Genomic DNA, 23,703 nt, shown 5'->3' on the forward strand with positions numbered 1-23,703 from the left:
TCAAAATGTCATGTTAYAATTTCTTGTACATGGAAAATCATCATAATTAACAGAAACAACAATCTRTGTTTAATTAATAATGTTTGTTACTTAATGATAAAGTTYCTGAAATGATTGGGCTTTTCAGTAGTATCCTAATTTATTGAAYAGATGTGTACGTTTTGTACAGAAAAATWATGCAAAGCATACCTATGATATCCTTGGCGACATGTTTGCCTGGGACTTCAGCTGGTTCACTGAAGCCTACTTTATTGACAGCAGTGATGCGACACTGGTACTCTGCTTTGTCAATTAAGTTCTGAATGACATAGTTGGTGTCCTGTAGGTTCCTGGGGACATTGCAGCGGATCCAGTCTGTTGTGTTGGCTCTCTTGCATTCCACCAAGTAACCAATAATGGGGCTTCCACCATTGTTAGCTGGTACAGTCCAAGTGAGACTGATTGTGCTGTTGGTGGTATCTGTCACGGTCGGGTTTATAACAGGTCCAGGAGGAGCTGGAGATAACCACAGTGATTAACTTTAGACGGCATGCAGAAGTTTGATTTTTGGGCTAACCAAAAAAATWGTCAGTTTTATTATGTGTATTGGTGTTTGAAACTTACTAATAGGATCCTGTGCAGTGGTGCCTTCAGAGGGTTCACTGGGTTTTCCCAGCCCAGCTATGTTGACAGCAATGACTCGGTACTCATACTCAATTCCCTCTGTTAGACCTGTTACTTCAAGAGACCTTTCTATTAGGGGTTTTTTATTAATCTTGGTCCACTTCATCTCCTTGGTCTCTTTCTTTTCCACCATGTAGCCCAGAATGGTAGACTTTCCATCATCGACAGGCTCCTTCCAGCTCACAGTCATTTTGTCTTTGGTCACATTGGTGATTACAGGGGCTTCACAAGGACCGGGGACAGCTGAAAGTGGTACACAAGTAAATATCTTGCATTAGAAACTACAATCATGCCTCAATTTTTTTTTTTATTGTTGCTAAATTTGAACTCAGCTTGTGAGGTAACACATAACACACAGTAGCATGTTGGATTTATACAGCAGCGCTAATGACAAATTTAAAGTATGAATCTGAACAAAAGCATATGATGACTTACTGAAAGGGTTCTTAGCGATGACTGGGTTTGTGATAAGTGGGTCTCCAACTCCCCATGTATTTTCAGCACGAATTCGGAACTGGTATTCATGACCTTCGATTAGTTTYTCCACATTAAATTCTAATATGTCACCCTTTATCTTTGTTGACACCTGTGCCCAGTTAGTTCTGCTGGTTTCACGCTTGTCCACAATGTAGTTACTGACAGGGGCACCACCATCTTTCAAAGGAGGCTGCCATGTCAACTTGATACTGGAGGCTAACACGTCTGTATATGTGGCACTTGCAGGGGGCCCAGGCACATCTGATAAAAAACAGAAAAGGAGTATGTAGAATAAATGTGAATTCAGCTTTGGGTGAGTTTCAATTCTTASATTTAAAAATGTAAATCCTTACCTAGCACATTGACCTGGATTTCTGCAGTCTTTGAGCCACTTGCATTCTCAGCCAACACAGTGTAGGTTCCTGTGTGTTCTTTGGTGACAGCTGGTATCTCTAATTGGAAATGTTGTCTTTGCTGTGTAATGACCTGGCCTTCACCTGACTTCAGAGTATCATCACCTCTCTTCCAAGTGACTCTGGGCGTAGGCTTACCAAACACTTCTGCTTCCAGCAAGATTGTGGCTCCAGCCTTAACTGTTAAAGCTTTTTGCATCTTGGCATTAAGTTCAATCCTTGGAGGAACTGTGTGTATTGAATAAAACATAAATAATTACACATTTTAACTGGCYAAAGACTTTCAGTAAACATCAAATACAGTAGTTTTTCCCCCCACTATTTTTAACATCTTCGTGTCTGTGTTGAGGAATTATGTCTTACCATTCTCAGCACAGACCAGGATTGGATCTGTTGGTTCTGAAGGCTTGCTCATGTTCACTGCAGTTTTAGCAATAACTCTGAACTGGTACTGAAGGTCTCTTTCAAGTCCTGTCACCGTATACTCCTCCCTGGGAACATTCTGACTGCTGGTGTTGCAACGTATCCAAGTGTCTCCTGGAACCCGCATAGCCTCAACATAATAACCTATGATCTTGCTTCCGCCATCATTTTTAGGACGGGCCCAAATCAAAGAGACAGAGTTTTTGGTTACATCCAAAACTTCAGGTTTACCGGGAGTGTCTATAAAACAAGAATAGAAATGGGTGAWAGCAGAAATCTTGCTGGAAAAAAACCCTTTTATATATAGGCATTGGCTTTCAACTTACCAACAGGTGTTCTTGCTGTTACAAAGTCGGTTTTCTTGCTTGGTTTGCCCTGACCAGCACGGTTAATGGCTGATACTCTGAAAGTATACTCCAAGCCTTCAATAAGACCGGCGCAGGGGTATTCAGTTGTGCGGACCACGGTGTCATTGGCTTTCACCCACAGAAGACTGTTTCTTTCYTTGCGCTCAATGTAATACCCTGTGATGGGACTCCCGCCATCACTCTCTGGTTTATCCCAGCTAATGAACATACAATCCTTGTTGGTCTTGTTYACATGACAATTTAGGGGCTCACTTGGAACATCTAGTGGAAAAAAAAAGAAAAAWATTCATAATCTGAAATAAATACACTCTCTTTGTTATTGAATTTCTATTAACTAGCATCCAAGGCCAACCAGGCTTCAGTCTTGGACATATTTTACCCACACTTACCAAAAGGAAACTTTGCAACCATTCTGTCTGATTGAAGGGAGTCTGACACACCATAACGGTTTTCAGCACGGATGCGGAATGCATATTCTTTTCCAGGAATAAGTTTTCCCAATCTACAACTGGTTTTTGCGCAGGAGGAAAGGGCTGTCACCCAATCGCCTCTGGCCACATCACATTTTTCAATAACATAGTTTGTGATATTGCTGCCGCCATCCTCCAGAGGTTTGTTCCAAGACAGAGAGCAAGCATCAGAATCAATGTCACTGATCTCCACAGGGCCTTCGGGGGGACCAGGGATGTCTGAAATATACAGTTTACCAAGTCATTTTGCTGTTGGTCAGATGAAAGATGTGTAACATATTTTTTCTTCAGAAATTAAAACATAGTATTACGCACCTCTAATGATGATCTTTATTGCCTGGGAAATTTGTCCAGTGCTGTTCTCAGCAACAAGACTATAATCTCCACTGTCACTCCTTGTCACATCTTTGATGATCAGGACACACAAGTTGCCCGACTGATGCACAGCCAAGCGACTGGATGGGACCACTGCTTTCTCACCACGTATCCACTTGCATGTCGGAACAGGTTTTCCTGAAACCAGTGCCTCCACTCTAAGCTTGGCTCCAGCTCTAGCACTTGCAGTCTCTGGCATAACGATCTTTGGCTCAACTGTGGTTCCAAAAACAAAAYTGGCTGATTATCATTATTTTTTTTAAATAGTCAATCTAGACACAGACATTCTTAATATCAAACTGTGGTCATGTTGAATCTTTGAACTGAGTTCCTTTGCTCTTTTAATAACAGTCAATTTTAAAATAATAAGGCTGTGAAACACATGGTGCTATTAAAAGGATAAACTGTAGAAAGACAATCCTAAAAACAATCGGCATGCATCTAAACATACTCATCTGTTCCTTGATCTCGGACGGCTCTCTAGTCTCAGTGAAAGAACTCATCCCCATGATGTTCTTGGCAGCCACTCTGAACTTGTACCTTTTTCCCTCCTTCAGGCCACTGACACTGACWGATAAACCTTTAACTGTTGTGTAGGCATTCCACACTTCTTTTTCTGGTTCAGCTTCTTCTTCCTCCTCTACTACTGGTGGAGGTGGAGGTGGTGGAGGAACTCCCTCTCCTTCAACCACCTGTAGTTGAGTAGTAGGAACAACAATAAGAACATMTTAATTAGTAAATTTCTCAATATGTACATATAGTCTGAATTCCAAAATCATATATCTGTAAAGATAACAGTATGATTGGGTATATCCAGTGTAATTGTTGAAACTTATATTTCAACATTCTGAATTATCTAACTGATAAATGCAGCAAAACAACAGTTTGGTTACAAACCTCAACAGGGACTGGTTTCTCCGGTGGAGGTTTGACTTCAATGTATTCAATGACATAGCCATCAATTTTGGCACCACCATCTCTTTCAGGCTTCACCCAGCCAATCATTGCACTGTTCTTGGTTATCTCCAGAATTTCAATCTTCTGGCAAGGGTCTGGTTTGCCTAAAAAAATGAGTTCAATGTGTGAATATGTTCTAATTTCTAATGAAAAGGTATATAAAGATAGAGCTAATCTTTGATTCTAAATGAAATGTCATTTCTCTTGTGAAGTTCTGATTATTGAATGATACTTACTGACAGGATCGGAAGCCAGGTAGGAAGTAGGTGTCACTTTGGGAACTCCAGCACCATACTCATTGACAGCTATGACTCTAAAGTAGTATTCAGTGCCAGGTATCAGACCACTGATTTTGAGAGGAATCTTATCTGGCTGAACTTCAGTCTTGACAGTTGCCCATGTCTTGCGGTCAATCTCTCGCTTTTCAACTATGTAGTGTGTCACCTCACTGCCACCAGTGACCTCTGGAGGATTCCAAGACAACATGACTGAGGTCTGCTTAATGTCCGYACCTTCAAGATTTAGCACTGGTCCAGGAGTATCTATATGGAAAAATGACATTGCAGTTTATTATTATTTTTGTTACCCTTCAGTTGGATCTTCTTTTCTGGATGCTTGGAAAAGCATATTTATAGTTTTCAGGCAGTAAAATCTACTACTAAAAAACCTACCAAGAACTTTAACATTGACAAACACAGCTTTTTCTCCTGCAGGGCTCTGTAGAGTCAGGCAATATTTCCCAGAGTCATCACGTGTGCTGTCAGGAATGACCAGGAAGGTCATTGTGTCGATGAGGTCAACTTTCCCCTTCCTAATAACGTTGTCAATACCCATTCTTCTCCAAGTGACTGTTGGATGTGGTCGCCCTCTGATGGTGGCGCAAAGTCTAATGGGACAACCAGCACGAACTGTGAGGCCCTCCTTCAGGTTGGCATCCAAGTCAATCTCTGGTGCCTCTGTTGGATAAACAGTTATTTTTGTTAAATATGAACATGAAATCCAGCTTTGGTTTTTTGTGTAAACCTTGTTACAAACTCCATACAGTGTTCATTACCTAAAATTTCCCTTGGAATCACAGCACCCTCCAGATTACAGGGCAGGCTCATGCCCACTTGGTTTTGAGCAGACACCCTGAATTCATAAACTAGATTCTCATCTAGACTTGTGACTGTAAACTCGCACACAATAAGTTGTGCTGCCACATTGCATCTCTTCCAACCATCATCTCCTTTCTTTGCACTCCCCTGTGCCCTCATTTCCACAACATAGCCAATGAGAGGGGCTCCCCCATCAGACACAGGCTTCGTCCAGCTCAGGGTAATTGTGGATTTTGTGCTGTCCACAACCTTTAAGTTGGTAGGTGGTGCAGGAGGCTCTGTAAGTGCATATAATGAAGTATGAGGCAGTGGACTTGGTTATGGAAAAAAAACATTGCATATATAACACATTATTTTGAGGCACTTACCAACTGCATCCTTTGCAGTGATGGCACGAGAAGCCTTACTTGGAGTACCAACACCAATTTCATTCACAGCTTTAACTCTATACTGGTAATCATGGAGAGGTAATAGTCCAGTGACTGTGAAACGAGTTCCAGGGACTGGATCCTTGTTGACAGGGGACCACCTGACTGCATGCTCCTCTCTCTTCTCCAGAAGATAGCCTATGATTGGTTTTCCTCCATCTCTGTCAGGCTCTGACCATTGTACAGTCATCTCCTCTTTTCCGATCTTGGTGACCTCTGGTGCTTCAGGGGCATCAGGTACACTGAACTGCGTGCCAGCAACAATAGCCTCACTCTGAACTGCAGGTCCAGGGCCCATTTTATTCTCAGCTCGAACCCTGAAGATGTACTCATTACCCTCAATAAGTCGTGTTACTTTCGCTTTATTGGTAATGACAGCATTAGAATGTACAGACCAAACCCCTCTCTTTGTCTCACATTTCTCGATGATGTAGTTGTAAATATCACAGCCACCATCATCTTCAGGAACTTCCCAGGCCAAGTTGCACCTGTCAATGGTGATATCAGACACCTTGAGGTCCCTGATGGGACCAGGTCTGTCTAATACATTAATTGTGCATTTAGCGGAGCTGGTTCCTGCACTGTTGGAGGCTGTGACAACATATTTGCCACTGTCTRTGCGTCTAGCACCAGTAATCAACATTTTGGAAAAGTCTGCACCAGTTTCAAGTTGCAGTCTGGGGCCTTTCTTAATCTCCTCTGTGGTCTCATCCTTTGTCCATTTGACATCCGGCTGAGGTTTGCCCTTGACTATTGCTTCTACTGCAAAAGAATCTCCTGCTCTAACAACAAGGGTTCCATCCAGTTTAATCTTAACCTCAGGCACTACCAGCTGTTCCTTAACTAGCACTTCTCCTGTTGTCACCCAATTACTTTCGCCTCCCTCATTTTTAGTCTGAACTCTGAACTGATAGATTTGATTTTCAATACACCTGTCTGCCATGAAGTAGGTCTCCTTGATAGCACCCTTGTGAAGCCTCTCCCACTCTTCAGCTTCTTTTGGTTTCTTTTCAATATGATAAGCTATGTTTCTACTACCACCATCGTAATCAGGTTTCTTCCACTTCAAGAAGCAGAAGGTCTTTCCGATCTCAGATATGTGGAAATCTATGGGTTCCCCAGGGCTTTCAATAGGATCAACTGCCAAGACAGGTGACTTTGTCTCTGTGGATGGACCAACTCCTATCTTATTTTCAGCACTCACACGGAAGAAGTATTCACAGCCCTCAGTAAGAGGAGCCTTTATCAAGCGCTTGGTCCAGTCATTGGAGACCACTGTCCACCCTCTTTGACTTGGCTGACGGCATTCAATTGTATACTGAATAATCTCTGTTCCTCCATTGTCTTCAGGGTTTTCCCAGGAGACCATGCAAGATTTCTTTGTCACATAAGCCACTTTCAAATTTTGACAAGCTCCTGGTGTRTCCAAGACATTGACCAAAATAGTGGCCTGAGCCTGTCCACTGCTGTTCTTTGCAACAATACCATATTTTCCATAATCTGACCTGACAGAATCACTGATAATTAGTTCACAAACAGGGTAGTTGTTATTCATTTCAAGGCGCTTTTCTTGAGACAAGGCTCTGGCATCCTTGGTCCATGTGATCTCTGGATCTGGTCTGCCTTTTACTCTAGTAATCAAACTTATTATCTGTCCTGCTCTGACTGTCACAGAGTCACGACAGGAGACATCAACCACAACTTCAGGAGGCACCAGGATGTCTTTTGCCAAAACAGTCTCGGGTACCTCCCGGGGTTCACTGTCTCCAATCTTGTTTGTAGCTCTGATACGTATTCTGTACTCCATTCCTTCAATCAACCCAGGCACTCTATAAGCACAGATCTTGATTAGATCCTTGTTGATTCTGTCCCACTGGGCAGATCCAGACTTCTGAATCTCAATGACATAGCCCAGAATTGGACTCCCTCCATCTCTTGTGGGTTTGGTCCAGCAGATGTCTGCATAACATTTACTCCAATCCTTAAGCTTGGGGTTACCAGGAGGTCCAGGTTTTGTGATGGCACGGGTGGCTTTAATTGGGTCAGATGTGAGTGAAGGCTCACTGATGCCAGCAATATTCTCAGCAAACACTCGGAATTCATAGCTATTGCCTTCAAACAGACCAGAGACTCTGTATCTTAGGTCTAGCACAGGGGTTTTATTCACACGAATCCACTTTCCTGTCATCTCCCTGCGTTCAACAACATAGCCACTAATGGGGCTGCCTCCATCATGGTCAGGCAGGGCCCATTCCACTGTTACAGCGTTTTCTGTGATATCAGAACACTCAGGAAAGCCTGGAGGTCCAGGAGGATTAAACATATGCTTGGCAATAGTAGGAGGACTTTCAAGACTAGCACCAATCCCAATCTTGTTCTCTGCTCGAACCCTGACAATGTACTCACGACCTTTCTCCAACCTTGTCACCTTGGCCTTTGTACTGGTGCCACTAGAGCTAACCACTGACCAGGGCTCCCATGGCTTCTTGACATCCTTCTTTTCTACCACATAGTTAGTGATAGGTGTGCCACCATCATCTTTAGGTGCCCTCCACTGTATCATCATATGATCTGGGGTGACCTCCAARATATTGATGGGTCCGATTGGTGGTCCTGGTAGATCCAATACAGTGACATGTAGGGCAGCGGTCTTACTACCTGCAGGATTTGACACAGTGACTATGTACTCTCCAGTATCTCCTCTCTGGCACTCTGTGATGCTTAGGGTGGTTGAAGATTCAGCAGACTCAATTTTAAGTCGGCCCTCGGGAGTGATCTCCTTGCCATCACTAATCCATTTGGCAGTGGGAAGAGGGATTCCTGTCATCTTAGCTGGTAGAGTAATAGTACTGCCAGCTTTGACTACGAGACCCTCAATAAGCTTCACATCAACTTCAATAGTAGGTGGTACTAAAAGAGAAGAAAACACCAACAATGTATTATGTTTTTAAGATCTATCTAAGCACATGAAAGAGATTGTTGTGAGAAATACTCAATGTGTCTTACATGTCTTCTCCTGACAAGTAATAGGGATACTGGTGTCAGGGCGGCTAACACCAATAGCATTCTGAGCTTTGACCCTGAAGCGGTAAGTCTTGCCTTCAACCAGACCTGTTACATGGCTATGGTTGTTGCTCACAGTTTTGAAGGTAACCCAGTCAGTTTGGCCCTCTTCTTGGTGTTCTACAATGAACCCAGTAATTTCACTTCCACCAGTGCGATCGGGCCATTGCCAGGCCAACCACACCTCTGTCTTGTCTGCATCAGTATGGTGGAGGTTTTTGGGTGGGCCAGGTGGATCTTAAAGATGTTAACAAAAGCAAAATTAATTTCTGATCATWTATGTATTTAAAAAAATCATAACAAATGTTTAAATAGCCAACCATTTTCTGGAAATACCATGTTATAATAATGATTTATGTCTTGCTGAATATATAATTAGACAGCAATAATGTTACATAACCTTTACTCACAAAGAGGATCAACAGCCTTGACAGGTGTCTTGGTCACGACAAAGTCACTCCTGCCAAACTGGTTTTCAGCAGCCACCCTAAATAAGTACTGGATTCCCTCCATCAGGTACATCGCCATAAGACTAAGCTTCTTATTGGCTGGAGCAACTGGTACCCATTGATCTGCAGCCACATCCTTCTTTTGCACGACATAATGGGAGATGACTGCACCGCCATTGTCCTCTGGAGCCTTCCATGTCAGATAAGCAGACTCACTGGTCACCTCAGACACCACAAGATCTCTTGGAGGAGAAGGCTTATCTGATGGRAACAATGTGTTAATCATTCACATAATTCAAATTTCAGAAGTTAAGCAAATTTGCTTTAGTTTACATTTCACTTACTCAGCACAAGCACGGCAACGGTCGCAGATTTCTTTCCACCARCATTCTCAACTGTAATAGTGTAGTTGCCAGAATCTGCACGGACACACTTGGGAATGAAGACTTTGCTACCAGTGGCCGTAACTGCAACAGTGATGTGAGAAGGAACATCTCCATCATTCTTCTTCCAGGAGACTGTTGGTGTCGGCACACCCTTAATTGTGGCACTAAGTGTGATATCAGTGCCCAGCATGGCTAAGTGGTCACGAGCCATGTTGGCATCCAAGAGTAACTCTGGCTCCTCTGTGRAAACATAAATGGAAAAGCAAASTGGTTGTTATGATTATTGGGACAAAAAAGCCAATAACAGAAAAATGTCAAGTTGTTCAATATGAGGCAAAAACGCTTTTTGTTCTTAAATGATCTCCTTACCTAGCCTGTCATGGACTTTGATGGTCTGTTTGACAAAGGCAGGGTCGGATTTTCCTGCTGCATTTACTGTAAAGATCCTGAAGGAATACTCCTGTCCATCAGTCAGACCTGTCACCACATAATGGAGGTCAGGACACTGCTCTGGAGTCGTGTTGGCCTGAATCCACTCTACGGCACCAGGACTCTGATACTCCACAAGGTAGCCAAAGATTCGCCCTTTTCCATCGTGACGTGGCATCTGCCATTTCAGACTGACTGAATCTTTGGTCTTATCATAAGCTTCAGGGGTAACTGGAGGACTTGGACGCACTGTGAGGGGATAGTGCTCAGATTAGAGGAAGCAAGCATAACACTGAAAATCATAAAATTTTTACCTAGAAACATAATACGTATAAACATTTTGATAATTTTGGCCTTTTTCTAAAATACAAAAACACAACAAAACATCATGAAATTCAAATTTGAAGCAGCAAAAAAGAGTTAAGAAGCATTACACTGACCAATGGGATCCTTGGCAAGGATTGGTTTGGAGGGGGGACTAGGATCTCCAGTTCCCAACTCATTCTCAGCCATCACCCTGAATTCGTACTCGCAGCCCTCAACCAAGTCCTGGACACGATACTGAGTGGCTGGGTACAGTGGGTCTCTGGTGACTCTTGACCACCTCTTGGCTCCAGGCTCCTTCTTTTCCAGGATGTAGTTGGTGATGGGTTTACCTCCATCACGTGGCCGGTTCCACAGAACCAAAGCATTGGTACCATATACCTCTCTGACTGTTGGCATTTCGGGGGCTTCAGGGACTCCTTTATTTTGGAAAAATTATGACATATATACAGTTATTTGGACATATAATTTATTGGATCTTTAACATGATAGGGAAAACGTACTGAACAAATCTTTAGCTTTCATCTCCTCAGACTCCAGAGCATCGCTGATACCGTACATATTCTCTGCAGATATTCTCATGATGTACTCCCTGCCTTCAGTTAGTTTTGGAATCTGAGAACATAAATCATATTTAAATCATCTGTAAGCTTTGCCAATCTCCATCAGGTGGAGGTCTGAAGATCTTGAGATAACATGAATAAGTGAACCAAAACTACCTTGCATGTGGTCTTGGTTGAGGCAGATGTTACTGTGGTCCAGATCTCTCTGTTGACATCTCTCTTCTCAATTATGTAATTTGAGACCTCAACACCTCCATTGTCCAGAGGAGGCTTCCAGGAGATAACCATGTATTCCCTGTGCACCTCCTCAAACACCACAGGGCCAACAGGAGGAGTTGGACGATCTGATTGGATAAAGAAACAGCAAAATAGTTAGCACTCATGATTATTTCTGCTTGTCTTGGCACAAGTTTTTTCARCATACTACATACCTACGACCGTGACGTTGCAGACGCCCTTCCTGGATCCGGTGCTGTTTTCCACAACCACCACATATCTGCCACTGTGCTGTCGCTCTGCCTTCACCAGGCCAAGCGACAGCATGGTTGGAGTGTTCTTGAATACTACGTGTTTGTCAGCCTTCAGCTCCTCGTCATCTCTGWACCAAACAATGGATGGAGCTGGTTTGCCTGTGTAGCGTCCCTGAAGTAGGCAGCTCTCTCCCACACGTATAATGATCTTATCACGGAAGTCCAACTCAATGGTTGGTGGYTCTGCAAATACACAAAAAATAATTTCCTGTGTGTTTTGGAATTTAAAATGGTTAAATTCGGACCCTCAAATGTTAAACTTTAAATCTGAAGCTACTCTGATTTCCTTTGCTATTGATTAACAGCTGAATTAAAGTTTGGAAAATGACTCACCGAGTGCATCCTTGCAAGTGATTGGTTTAGTGCAGAATGATGGTTTACTCTGTCCAACTTCATTTACGGCAATCACCCTGAACTCATAGGTGTCTCCCTCTCTGAGACCATCGTATGTGAACTTCMTGTCCATCAACTTGTCTTTGGTAAGTCTGGTGAACTTGTCTTTGCCAATCATACGTGCTTCAAGAATGTACATGGTAATCTCAGAGCCACCGTCATATTTGGGCGCTTTCCAAGTGACGCTGATCAAATTTTTGGTAACCTTAGTGACTTCCAGTTCTTCAGGACGGTCCGGTACACCTTAAAAAAGATGAAAACATGTTTTAACATGGAAAGTAGGGTTTTTACAGTAACTAGTCCCATTACTACATTTACTGTTATCTACCAAACCCCTTTATTTAAAGCGAACATAAAAGTTTTTTTTGCTCACTCATCGGCTCCTTGATAACAATCTCAGCTGCTGTCTCGACAAAAGGTCCAATGCCAATGGCGTTCTCGGCGGCCACTCTGAAAAAGAAGGCCTTTCCGAGGGTGAGATCGCGAGCAATGGCATTCTGCCTGCTGGCACTATAGGACAGTGATGTCCAGGCTTTACGCTCAGCTTCACGTTTCTCAATGATGTAGTTGCTGATSGGTGAACCTCCATCATTTTCAGGGAAGAACCAGCTGAGCTTGCAGGAGTCGATGCTCAGGTTTTCAACCAGAAATGGGATGCCAACAGGTCCGGGAACATCTAAGTTAAAACAAAATAGAATTCGTGAAAAAAWAAAAWAAAATCAAACAGGTGTTTTATATATACAAATTTTTATCATTTATCATGAAACTATCACTCACCTAGGACTTCTACCGTGACATTCTTTGYTTTCTCCCCACTGGCATTCTTGGCGGTCAGGGTATAAAAACCAAGGTGTTTTCTTGTACAGGGCTTGATGACCAGTGAAGAGCTGATGGCGGTGGTCTCCACTTTAGCTTCTGGTGGCAGTCCAGCACCATCTCTGGTCCAGGTGACCTCAGGTGTCGGCTGCCCTGACACATAGGCAATCAGACGGATCACACCACCCGCATGGACCACCATCCTCTCCTTAATCGAGGCATCCAGATCCACCTCAGGAGCAACTTGAAGGAAGAAGGCTCTCATTACTGCCTGTCTGCTACACCCAGTTTCAGTCTTTATGGTGCYCATTTATGATCAATGTTTAACTTACTGGCTCTGTCGTTGACCTCAAGCACCTCTGGGACTTCACCTGGCTCACCGTTACCAGCAGCATTGAAGGCAATCACCCTGAACCTGTACTGACCACCTGTCTTTAGACCACTGATCACAAAACGTGTCCCTCGGATTTCAGTTTCCTTAGCCTGGAAAATAATATGCAAATTCATGCAAATTYATATAAATTACGCWATAATCATAATCATCATGTTTAGACTAAGTAACCATTTTTTCTCACCTTAACCCAGGCCTCAGTGCCCTCCTCCTTGWACTCCACCCAGTAGCCGATTATCTTGGATCCTCCATCTTTTAAGGGCGGAATCCACTCGAGATCTACTGTGGATTTCGTCCAATCAGAAACCTTCGGGGTCGGAGGAGATGGGGGAGCTTCACAGAGCAACAGATAGCTGGTTACTAACCTGGTCTGTGTGCTTTAAATGTTTCATAAACATGCATGATACTCACAGATAGGGTCTCTGGCAAAGATAGGGTCTGTTGGAGGACTAGCAAGTCCTGGACCCGCAGCATTGATGGCAGAAACTCTGAATAAATACTGAGACCCCTCAACAAGTCCACTCACTACGAAGGACTCGCCAAGGCCCATGGGACGGAGAGGGTCCCTGGAAACACGAGCCCAACGTTTGCCTGTGGTCTCTTTGCGCTCCAGCCAGTAGCCAGTGATCGGGGTGCCGCCGTCATCCTCAGGCTCCTCCCAGTTGACGGTCATTGAATCCATGGTGATGTTGGTTACTGTTGGCTTCTCACACTGACCAGGAACAGCTGAACATGAACAGAAATAACCAAGAAATAACATCATTATTGRTCTAACTCACTCCAGAAATAAGAATYGTTAAACAGTTTTTTTGTAGAATCAGTTCACAGTTTATGTCAGTATTTTAACCACAATTCAGAACATGAATGAAGTGGTTAATGTAGATATATCGGCTTACTCTTTTTYATGTTCTAMAGCTGGARAGGTAACAAATTATTTGATTAAATCATTACCAGAAATTGAAACTTACTGCAACGGTTTCGGGCAACCTCAGGGTCACTGTCCAGCGGCTCGCCAACTCCATACTTATTCTGTGCCATGATGCGGAAGACATATTCATGCCCCTCCATGAGGTGCTCCACCGTCCAGATTCGGTCCTTGGGCTCGTTTGTCACAGGTACCCAGGTCTTCCTATTGGCCACACGCCTCCAGATGACATAGTTTGTGATTTTAGAGCCACCATCATCCTTTGGTGGTAGCCAGGACAGAGTAATCTTCTCTGCGCCAATTTCTTCAAACTTAATAGGAGCTGAGGGAGGACCAGGACGACCTGCAAGCACAAAACCCCCCCAAAAACAAATTAAAGAAAAACACTGAATATCCATGGCTCTCAAGACCCTTTTTAATCACGCTTTTCATTTTTAGACCTGTAAAATAATAAATATCATATATTTATAGCAATAACTACTTGTTCATGATAGATGCACACAAACCACCGACATTCATATGATCCAAAGGTTTGAAGAACAAATATGGGTTAGTATTACATCAATGTTACCTGCCTACTTTGGTGCTGGATGCAGTTTTGATTTAATAGTCAACTGCACAGTTAAGATGCTATCTTCCAATACCCTTCTTATGAAGCAAATATGCCACAGTTCATGTAAGCAATTATTTTCTCAATATGGTATGCMTGARATGCTAAAACAGGAAATAATCACACCATTAATGACTGGTGTATGTCTTTGCCTGCTTGCTGCCATGTTTACTGTGTGATAATTATAAAATTTGACTGTACTGTCTTAGTATTCTTGGTTTGTGTAAGTATTACATCTCTTCTTCATAAAAGTAATAGATTAACATTTTGTGCTTACATATATWTWTTTTTGCATATATATAATACTTTTATTTTTATTTATTTTATTTAGCTTTTTGTAAGAATACCATTGCATTTTATTTTGTATATTTATTTTATAATAATTTGGAAATTGTTCAGAAATACTACTCCTTTTGCAACGGTAACACTTGGAATTTGAATTTGTTTTTTGCTTAAAGAAAGGCCTACAATGTTCCATCTACATATCATTTTTTTAGTCTTTGTTGTTGTTGGCCTTACCTAAAACTAACTTATTGGTGCACAAAACTGATAGTCTACTAATACATGATATGTATCATGTATTAGTTAGAAGTGCTTCAAAGGCACAAATGAATGGAATGAATGGATATATAAATAAGAAAACACTCCGAGTATAAAACTTAATCACGAAGATAAATTAAAATAAATAAATGAAAGATACTTTTAAGGRGAGTGCAATAAATCCCAATTACTTCTGCAGTTCAGTTAGTTAGATGTGTCCTTACCGAGAACGTTGAGCCTCATTTCCTTGGATGCTTTGCCAAGACTGTTGGAGGCCACTAGAGTGTACAGCCCAGTGTCGTGGCGTTTGCCCTGCTGGATGAGCAGCGTGCAGCTGTCRTCTGACACAATCTTGTTGATRTGCTCGTCGTACTGGACCTCGACCTTGTCGTCAGGCTTGTGGGGAGGTGCCTTGTACCAGGTGAGTGTTGGGAAGGGACAGCCACGAAGCTTGGCCACAATGCTGATGTCAGAGCCCTGCTCCACCTCYATGAACTCCTCCAGCTCAATGGATGGAGCACCTGAAAAAAAAAAATGTTTGTGACTTATTCTTGAAGAAACTCGCTTGGTATTACTTTTAAAGTTCTGTGTTGATACAGACCCTAAAAATAAAAAGCAAAAGTGTATTTAACCAAGACATTGTGTATCTACAATTTATCTACATAGAGCAAAATATAATTTTAGTTAGATGTTAGACCTAGGTCCCACATTTCTTTAACTGAACTACTCAAAGTGTTGTGCATACAGGTCTGGTCCTGGATGATGACGGGTCCAGCAGTGGTTGATGGTCTGCTGGGTCCGGCCTCATTGTTAGCCGTCACTCTGAACTCATACTCATCTCCCTCTGTCAGGTCTTCCACCTTGAAGTTTGTGGTGTCGACATCTCTCCTGTTGCATCTAAGAGATACAACAATACACGTTAAACAGTAGCTGACAACAAATCACCAATCAAATTCAAACAAACAAAAAACCTGCAATACACCGAAGTTGTTATCTAGCTCAATTAAAGTTCAGTGATCTTTTAAAGGCTGTTTTCCTGAAATTTTCATATTTTAGTTCTTCATCAAAGCAACTGAAAGCCTCAAAAGTTAAATATTTGATGTGATCCATAATAGTAAGGTTAGAATTTGAATCCGACAGGATTTGATTTATATGGTTAGTCTGCATAAACAGAGAAGTAAAGCTTTACCTCCTCCAAGACTCCTTTTGGGCACCGCTGGAATCCCAGCAGAGAAGGTCGACGCTGTAGTGCGTGACTGGCGAACCTCCGTCGTTCTTCGGAGCCTTCCAGGTCAAAGTGAGAGTGCCCTTTCTTATGTTGTGGATCTTGAGCCTTGTTGGAGGATCCGGAGGRTCTGCATATACAAATGATTTTAAAATGAGCTCAGAGTAAGAGTGTTTGCCTGGAATCTTACTGAGAAGTTTAAAAAACTAAATGAAGAAAATCTAGACATACGGATGGGATCTTTAGCTTTGGTTCCTTCAGGAGTCTCGACAAATGGGCCAAAGCCAAAGCGGTTTTCAGCTTTGACACGGAAAATGTACTCCTCACCATGAATGAGGTCTGGAACCACCAGAGACTGGGTAGCACAGGTTGGGTTTACCTAAAAGAACAAAGTCAGGGTGAACTTTTGCCCACGTTGTTTGTGATGAATGAGTTGAAGGCCAAAGTTTTTACCTTGGTCCAAGCTTTGCCTTCCACAGTTTTCTTCTCAATAAAGTAGCTCTTCACTCTYTCTCCTCCGTCGCTTTCTGGAGGCTTCCAGGTGAGTCTGCAGGTTCCTCTGGTCACGTCACTCACCTTCAGATTTCTAACAGGTCCAGGGAGGTCTGCAGATCAATGAAAGGGTTGGGAACAATAAATTATCCACCTTAACATATCGATGTTATATATATGGGTTTTATTTTATTTTTAATTAACATTYCTTTAGAAATCTTGTAAAATAACACCATGCCTCTACATACCGAGCACATTGACTCTGACTTTGAGTACTTTGTGTCCAGCTGGACTCTCTGCGTTGAGGATGAATCGACCGGTGTGGCTCAGCTTGCTTTCTGGGATCACCACCAATGACGTTGTGTCAGTAGAATGGACCTAAAATAAAACRGCAATATGGAGAAAAATATAACTCACTGATTCATGAAAGGCATGAATCCATTATTATAATATTTTCTTTTTTTGTTGATTTTTTATGGACTCATGACAACCCTCCCTGAAACCTTTATGGACCCTTCAATAGGCAAACAACGGTGACCTGATGGATCMCATGTCTGACCTGATATGGATTCACACGTGTGAATGCTTCATTTAAGAGTGCTTTAAACCTCTAAAGATGGATACACAAGAATATTTTTATTTTAACTTRTAAGACATGCCTAATTAAGGTATGTCTTAATTAATAACCCAAAATAGTTGTGTCAGAATTACTACAAATAATTCATACGTTTAATTTTTTTTTTTATTTGTGTTACTTGGTAAAATAATTTTGAGAACCACTTTTCATTWGCAAACAATAAGTCAGCTGTGCAATAAATGCTAATCTGTTGATATTTCTGAAATATGACCTCTGAGTCAATGGGCAGTGTGTGAAGGTCGTTCTTCTTTTCAGTCTCGGCAGTTCCATCAACGAAGGTCCAGGTGACTTTGGGAATGGGTCGTCCTTTTATGGTGGCAGGGATTCTGACGGTGGTTCCTGCTCTGCAGTTCAGCAGGTCGTGAGCACTCACATCCAGAGTCACTGTGGGTTCGACTGCAGAACATGACATTAAACATGTTCAGTGGAATGGAGGAAGTTCAGCTTTTGGTATCATGTTACAATAAAATGTTCTTTCTAGCTGCATAGTTCAGAGAAGGAATGATAAAAATAACTGCAGGTAGTTTCATACACTACATACATTAAATCATATAAGTTTAAAAGTCTGACTAATGTGAACATTTCTTACTCAGGATGTCCTGAACCAGGATATCGCCAGTCCTAGCAGGCTCTGAGTTTCCTGCGGCGTTCACTGCATAAATCCTGAACTTGCACTTCTTGCCCTCTTTCAGGTCAGGGACGGTAATTTCAGTGGAYGGGTGGAGCTTGTCGGCTGGGTTGACCCTTCTCCAATCCGGAGAGCCCTCCTCGTGAACCTCAACAATGTAACCCTTGATTGGGCTTCCACCATCTCTTTCTGGAGGAGTCCAGGTGAGTGTGATGCTACTCTTGGTCTTATCTTTAACCTCTGGGCTGCCAGGTGGGCTTGGAGGATCTGAGGAACAGGAGAAAGAAGGACTAAATGTCTTTCTGCTTTATAGAAAAGCTAATAATATTCTGTTTGCAATTCTGTCTCGAGGTTACGCAGTTTATTTAAAAATTAAAGAATCAAGCTAGTATCTGTTGAGTGTTGATGACTAAACAATAAGGGTCACATAGTTTGTGGAGTTAAAAGGTTTATAAAAGAGCACAAAGAACTATTCCGGATGACAGAATCACTCACTGCATGGATCGGTGGCGAAGCGGCACTCAGTGGGTTCACTGTGTGGTCCGACTCCTGCTGCGTTGCAGGCCGCRATCCTGAACTGGTACTCTGTTCCTTCTATGAGCCTCAACACTGTGTACTGCAGGCCCTTAACCGCTGGTTTGGTGACCGGAGCTCGGTTAACACGACCCCAGTATACGGCACCACGCTCCCTCTTCTCCAGCCAATAGCCCTGGATGGTGGAGCCGCCATTGTCCAGAGGGGGATCCCAGGTGACGGTCATAGTGGTTGCTGTTGCAGCTATGATTTTAGGGTTACGTGGAGGTCCAGGGAGGCCAAACGGATCCCTAAGCTGGACTTTTTCTGAATCACAGCCATCACTGACACCATACTTGTTTTCASCTTTGATCCTGAATTGGTAGATTCCATTCAAGAYCAATTTGTAGACCTGATGCACCAAAACACAATAAAAAGTTAAACACTTGTTTCTTTGATTACTTGTTAGATTACGTGTCTCTATTGWCTGACCAATGTGGCTTCATTATATTATTGCATGGTAACTAACATATTATGGAAAATGAARTAAAGTTGAATTWCAGGTWATTTTCACAATATTTATATTAAGACCAATACACTCTCTAATTTACTATCTCAATTTCAGGAGATTGTAATTCTACAACATGTTTTAATCTTCAATTATGTTCCTACATAATAGACTTTAAAAGWTAGCAGCATCAACAAACCCCATATCTTCTGTCGATCTGATTGATGGTCAGAACGTCAAAGTCTGATTTCTTCTTGCTGGCATCTCTGCGCTCCACAATATAGTTGGTTATCTCACTGCCTCCGTTGTCCTCCGGAGCGTCCCAAGTCAGGTAGCAAGAGTCTGCTTTGATGTCYGACACAACAATATTCCTTGGTGGAAGGGGGCGGTCTGAAAATGCATGGTTGGATTACTTAGTGTGGAAAACAAAATGRAAGTTTCATCAAACTTGAAACTGTGAAACAGATTAACGAAAAGCTGTTCTGGTTCTCACCGAGGATTTCAACTCCGATCACATGCTGAGCTTTTCCATGACAGTTTTCAGCTACCAGCTTGTAGTTTCCTTTGTCCTGTCGGACGGTCACTGGGATAGCTATCTTTGTCTTTATTGTTGTCCTGTTCACCTGGAAAAAAAGAACCAACAGTCTGAGATTAGAGATCAGGTGGGKGACCTCATCATCTCACAACTGAATGCTTCTTTAGATTCATCTTGATATCTTGACTCTTTACTGAAACCTGCAATTGCTCCAACTGTAAGGCAAAGGAAAATAGTCAAGATARATTTAGATTTAAGTGCTTTCAAAATGTGAGGTGAAGATAAAACCGGGAAGTTATAAATGAAAATGGAAAAGTTGTTTATTCCAGGGTGGATTAGATACCAACAAGAAAAACTCCYGGTTAGTTACTTTTAAGCTTAAGAATGCTGTGTGAGAAGTAAAATTTGAAGTCAATCAAAGAGAAGGTTAGTGGAAGAAAGTAAGTGAGTTTTGTTAACTGGTAGAGATATGTATCAACTGCTTAACAATTTCAATCAGTGCCCTATTTACACAAAATATTGCCATGAGGGAGGAGGTAGCTRGTTAACTGAAGAGGTCCAAGTACAGATCATTGAGGTACACCACAAGACAAAGAGCCAGAYTCTCTGTGTTTCCTAAAATTTCAGATTTACTATTGATATATAATGGTGAAGACATAGGTAAAGTTCTGCAAAGATTTTTTTTCATTTTTTTCTCAAACCTTCAGTTAAATTCATCGTCAATCCAAATTTGAATTTATCACTTATTGGTTACAGACCAACTAATCAAAACCCTACTTCACAAGTTGCTCCTCACCTCCTCTGACTCCATGGTCATCTTCTCCTCGTCAGGATTCTCAATCACCACATCATCCTTCATCCACTGGAATGTTGGCAAAGGCAGTCCAATCACCTCTGCTGGGATGTCTATGGCTGCTCCTTTCCTCACATTGATTGCATTGCTCTTGAAATACTTCAGAATTGAAATAACTGGAGCAACTGTGGCCAAAAACAAACAACAAATCAGCAAAGCTGGTCTCAAAGTTTTTAATCAACCTTCCCTGACTCTTGTACATACCTTCATCGTCCTGGATCTTGGCAGTTATTGGTTTGGAAGGATCGCCTTCTCCAACTTCATTTGCAGCTTTAACACGGAACTGGTACTCCTGRTTCTCGGAGAGGTTTTCAATGRTTCCACAGCACTCTGTAAAGATCTTGCGATTGGCCACCTCGTACTCTGTGCTATCTGATCTCATCTTCTCAACGTAGTATCCCCTGATGGGGCTGCCGCCATCAGTGCGAGGGGGCAGCCAAGCCAGAGTAATAGTTGACTTGCTTCGGTCAGTGTAGTGCAGTTTCTCAGGAGCAGATGGAGTCCCTGGAAGATTTTATGGAGTATAAACCTGTACCTCTTTGAGTTTCCATTAGGATTTGTCCCAGGCCATGCATTAATATCTCACCTTTAGGATCCTCAGCCAGGATGGGTCCCAGATCTGCTGGTGCGCCATCACCGTACTTGTTTCTGGCGATGACTCTGAAGTCGTACTCCTCACCACCCAGCAGGCCCTGAACATCACATTTACAGGACGCGATTTCAATGGGCTGACGGAACAGCTTCATCTTGGTGTCTTTCCTCAGCACTTCGTAGCCAATGATGTCACTGCCTCCGTTGTCCAGAGGGTCTGACCAGGTGAGAACAATGTTCTTCTTAGTCACCAGGACAGCCTTCAAGTCAACCACTGGTCCAGGGACATCTTCAGAAACAAAGAAGGAGATAAGTTTCAGCTTTAACTGTCCTTCCAATATGGCAAGAATATTGACATGTTGCATGATATACTTTTGAATTACTGACCCATAACGTCCACTCTGGTCTCTGCGGTCTTGGTGCCACTGCTGTTGGTSCCAGTGATCTGGTACTTTCCATGATCTGCCCTCACAGCCTTCTTGATGAACAGAGTGCTCTTCTTGCCCTCCGTCTCCACAATCATTCTCTCTTTGTCCATTTCTGCCTCGTCTTTGGCCCATTTGACCTCTGGCTGAGGTCGGCCCGTCACCACTGCAGGAAGTCTCAGGGAGTCACCAGCCTTGATCATGACGCCGTTCTTCACAGAGTCATCAAATTCCACGACAGGAGTTTCTGTAGGACACGTTCAGTAAAGAAGAAATGACAGTAATGTTTATAAAAGCTCTGACATTTTACCTCAACTGTAAAACTCTTTGAATTGAAATAATTTCAAGAAAGTTTAAATAGATTTTTAACTAATTCAGTCAAAGAATTATTAAAGCAATGCCTTAAAATATTCTCTATAACACACCCACATAAAATTCAGTTTTCAGCCATTAATTTACAGTGGTGATATGAGAACAAATCATACCTTGTGGCTCTTTGACGGTTACAGGTTCAGTGAGACCAGGAGCTCCAGGGCCAGCATCATTAATAGCAAGGACCCGGAAGTAATAGTCTGCTCCTTCAGTGAGGCCCGTCACTGTGAATGTTAGTTCTTTACACCTGAACTCTGTGCAGCGACTCCATTCTTTCTCTCCGACCAAAACCTGTACGACCAAAGTTCAGCATGTAAGACCTTAGTATTACATTAAAGGCTGTAAATGTAGAAAGTTGGGTATTGTTCAGGACCTTCTCAATGTGGTATCCCAGGATCTCGCCTCCACCRTTGTACAATGGAGGCTTCCAGGCCAAGATGACAGAATCATTGCCAGTGTCCACAACCCGTGGAGTGGGGGGCCCAGGAGGAACTGTGGTAACACAGACAGGATTCTTGTTTAACAAAAAACACGATATAAAAATTACCAGTCTGACATCTGCTAAAGTCAATATCTCAAGCTGAAAAAAAAAAAAAACTTTCAAACTATCACAAAATCCTTTTCCCACATTTTCACTTGATTGTTGTGACWGGAACTTACGAATGGCGTCCATGGCCACAATGCGCTCAGTGGGCTCACTGAAGGGCCCGGGGCCTGCCAGGTTTTCTGCGCATACTCTGAAGATATAGGTGAGTCCCTCCATCAGTCCRGTGACCTTCACATCTAGAGAATTGAGGAGGGCCCGGTTGACTCTGGTCCAGTGTTTGCTGTTCACCTCCTTCCTCTCAATCCAGTAGCCCAGGATCGGGCTGCCGTTGTCCTTTGGCTCGTGCCAGGAGATGTGAGCGGAGCTTGCTGTCACCTCATGCACTCTGGGAGTGTTGGGAGCATCAGGAGGATCTGATTGGGAAGGATGAGTTTWGTAKTGMAATTGATGTCACTGAAATATTACTGTCTAATTTKTGCATCAAATAAATACATTTTTGTGCTTTTACTCACTGAATTGGTTCTTGGCGACAAGTGGATCAGAGATGCATGGCAAACCGCAGCCATATTTGTTCTCAGCTGTTACTCTGAAGATGTATTCCTTCCCTTCGATGAGTTTGGTGACAGGGAAACTGGTGCCCTTCAGGGTGGAGGTGATAGTGATCCAGCCAATCTCATCATTCTTGTTGTCCTTCTTCTCAAGGATGTAGTTCAGAATCTCGCTGCCTCCATCATCYGCCGGAGGCTCCCAGTTACAGATGACAGATGTGTTCCTGATCTCATCAAAGGTGAAGTTTATTGGAGGGCCAGGCTTGTCTGTTGAACAAGTAAGTGAAATTAGTCTTCAAGTTCAAGAGCAACACAGAAACATCTGTAAGSTGTAGGTTTCTACTGAGGAAACCAGAAACAAGGAGGATCAGGCTAAAAAGCTTTATCTTTACCCAGGACATTGACGTAGCAGGTGGCAGAAGCAACACCATGTGTGTTTTCCACCCTGATTGTGTAGTTGCCGTGGTCAATCCTGACAGAGTCACGGATCATCAGAGCAGACTGGCCTTTGGTGGTTTTATCCAGACCAAGACGTTCACGCAGAGGAGTCASAAACTCCTCCTCTGGTTCTGGAACCTGCAGAAAGTAAAGTGAAGAGTAAATAAACAATTTCAAATATAGAAGAAAACCACTGAAGTTTTTTTTTTTTTGAAAGGAAACAAACATTGGCTTTGGTCTTCTTCTTTTTTAACAAAGGAACAATCTTTTTGGCAGGTTCCTTGGTCACATCCTCCTCATT

At 42.6% G+C, this 23,703-nt stretch overlaps 1 protein-coding gene across 1 annotated transcript in view; it reads right to left on the reverse strand.

The window, feature by feature from the left end:
- Window positions 1-23,703, reverse strand: part of LOC103461768 (titin-like) — a 155,957-nt gene that overhangs the window by 48,761 nt on the left and 83,493 nt on the right. Inside the window, exons 138-187 of the mRNA XM_017309370.1 lie at window positions 23,629-23,697; window positions 23,357-23,540; window positions 22,929-23,231; window positions 22,530-22,829; window positions 22,243-22,361; window positions 21,983-22,160; window positions 21,460-21,744; window positions 21,068-21,361; window positions 20,686-20,985; window positions 20,425-20,606; window positions 19,587-19,716; window positions 19,293-19,483; window positions 18,568-18,997; window positions 18,034-18,339; window positions 17,656-17,840; window positions 17,056-17,185; window positions 16,769-16,920; window positions 16,547-16,694; window positions 16,280-16,445; window positions 15,836-15,987; window positions 15,315-15,611; window positions 13,984-14,283; window positions 13,427-13,741; window positions 13,200-13,348; window positions 12,957-13,107; window positions 12,586-12,867; window positions 12,182-12,484; window positions 11,749-12,051; window positions 11,317-11,598; window positions 11,042-11,229; window positions 10,826-10,937; window positions 10,439-10,741; window positions 9,939-10,247; window positions 9,528-9,809; window positions 9,145-9,444; window positions 8,678-8,971; window positions 5,612-8,581; window positions 5,201-5,521; window positions 4,818-5,102; window positions 4,383-4,688; window positions 4,087-4,250; window positions 3,641-3,881; window positions 3,130-3,405; window positions 2,734-3,033; window positions 2,303-2,605; window positions 1,917-2,216; window positions 1,494-1,781; window positions 1,099-1,401; window positions 604-906; window positions 190-495 (exon numbers count right to left, since the gene is read on the reverse strand). Of these exons, the coding sequence (XP_017164859.1) occupies window positions 190-495; window positions 604-906; window positions 1,099-1,401; window positions 1,494-1,781; window positions 1,917-2,216; window positions 2,303-2,605; window positions 2,734-3,033; window positions 3,130-3,405; window positions 3,641-3,881; window positions 4,087-4,250; window positions 4,383-4,688; window positions 4,818-5,102; window positions 5,201-5,521; window positions 5,612-8,581; window positions 8,678-8,971; window positions 9,145-9,444; window positions 9,528-9,809; window positions 9,939-10,247; window positions 10,439-10,741; window positions 10,826-10,937; window positions 11,042-11,229; window positions 11,317-11,598; window positions 11,749-12,051; window positions 12,182-12,484; window positions 12,586-12,867; window positions 12,957-13,107; window positions 13,200-13,348; window positions 13,427-13,741; window positions 13,984-14,283; window positions 15,315-15,611; window positions 15,836-15,987; window positions 16,280-16,445; window positions 16,547-16,694; window positions 16,769-16,920; window positions 17,056-17,185; window positions 17,656-17,840; window positions 18,034-18,339; window positions 18,568-18,997; window positions 19,293-19,483; window positions 19,587-19,716; window positions 20,425-20,606; window positions 20,686-20,985; window positions 21,068-21,361; window positions 21,460-21,744; window positions 21,983-22,160; window positions 22,243-22,361; window positions 22,530-22,829; window positions 22,929-23,231; window positions 23,357-23,540; window positions 23,629-23,697 (15,040 nt within the window). The remainder of the gene's footprint in view (window positions 1-189; window positions 496-603; window positions 907-1,098; window positions 1,402-1,493; window positions 1,782-1,916; window positions 2,217-2,302; window positions 2,606-2,733; window positions 3,034-3,129; window positions 3,406-3,640; window positions 3,882-4,086; window positions 4,251-4,382; window positions 4,689-4,817; window positions 5,103-5,200; window positions 5,522-5,611; window positions 8,582-8,677; window positions 8,972-9,144; window positions 9,445-9,527; window positions 9,810-9,938; window positions 10,248-10,438; window positions 10,742-10,825; window positions 10,938-11,041; window positions 11,230-11,316; window positions 11,599-11,748; window positions 12,052-12,181; window positions 12,485-12,585; window positions 12,868-12,956; window positions 13,108-13,199; window positions 13,349-13,426; window positions 13,742-13,983; window positions 14,284-15,314; window positions 15,612-15,835; window positions 15,988-16,279; window positions 16,446-16,546; window positions 16,695-16,768; window positions 16,921-17,055; window positions 17,186-17,655; window positions 17,841-18,033; window positions 18,340-18,567; window positions 18,998-19,292; window positions 19,484-19,586; window positions 19,717-20,424; window positions 20,607-20,685; window positions 20,986-21,067; window positions 21,362-21,459; window positions 21,745-21,982; window positions 22,161-22,242; window positions 22,362-22,529; window positions 22,830-22,928; window positions 23,232-23,356; window positions 23,541-23,628; window positions 23,698-23,703) is intronic.

This window comes from Poecilia reticulata, linkage group LG2, assembly GCF_000633615.1.
Source record: "Poecilia reticulata strain Guanapo linkage group LG2, Guppy_female_1.0+MT, whole genome shotgun sequence".
Lineage (NCBI taxonomy): Eukaryota > Metazoa > Chordata > Actinopteri > Cyprinodontiformes > Poeciliidae > Poecilia > Poecilia reticulata.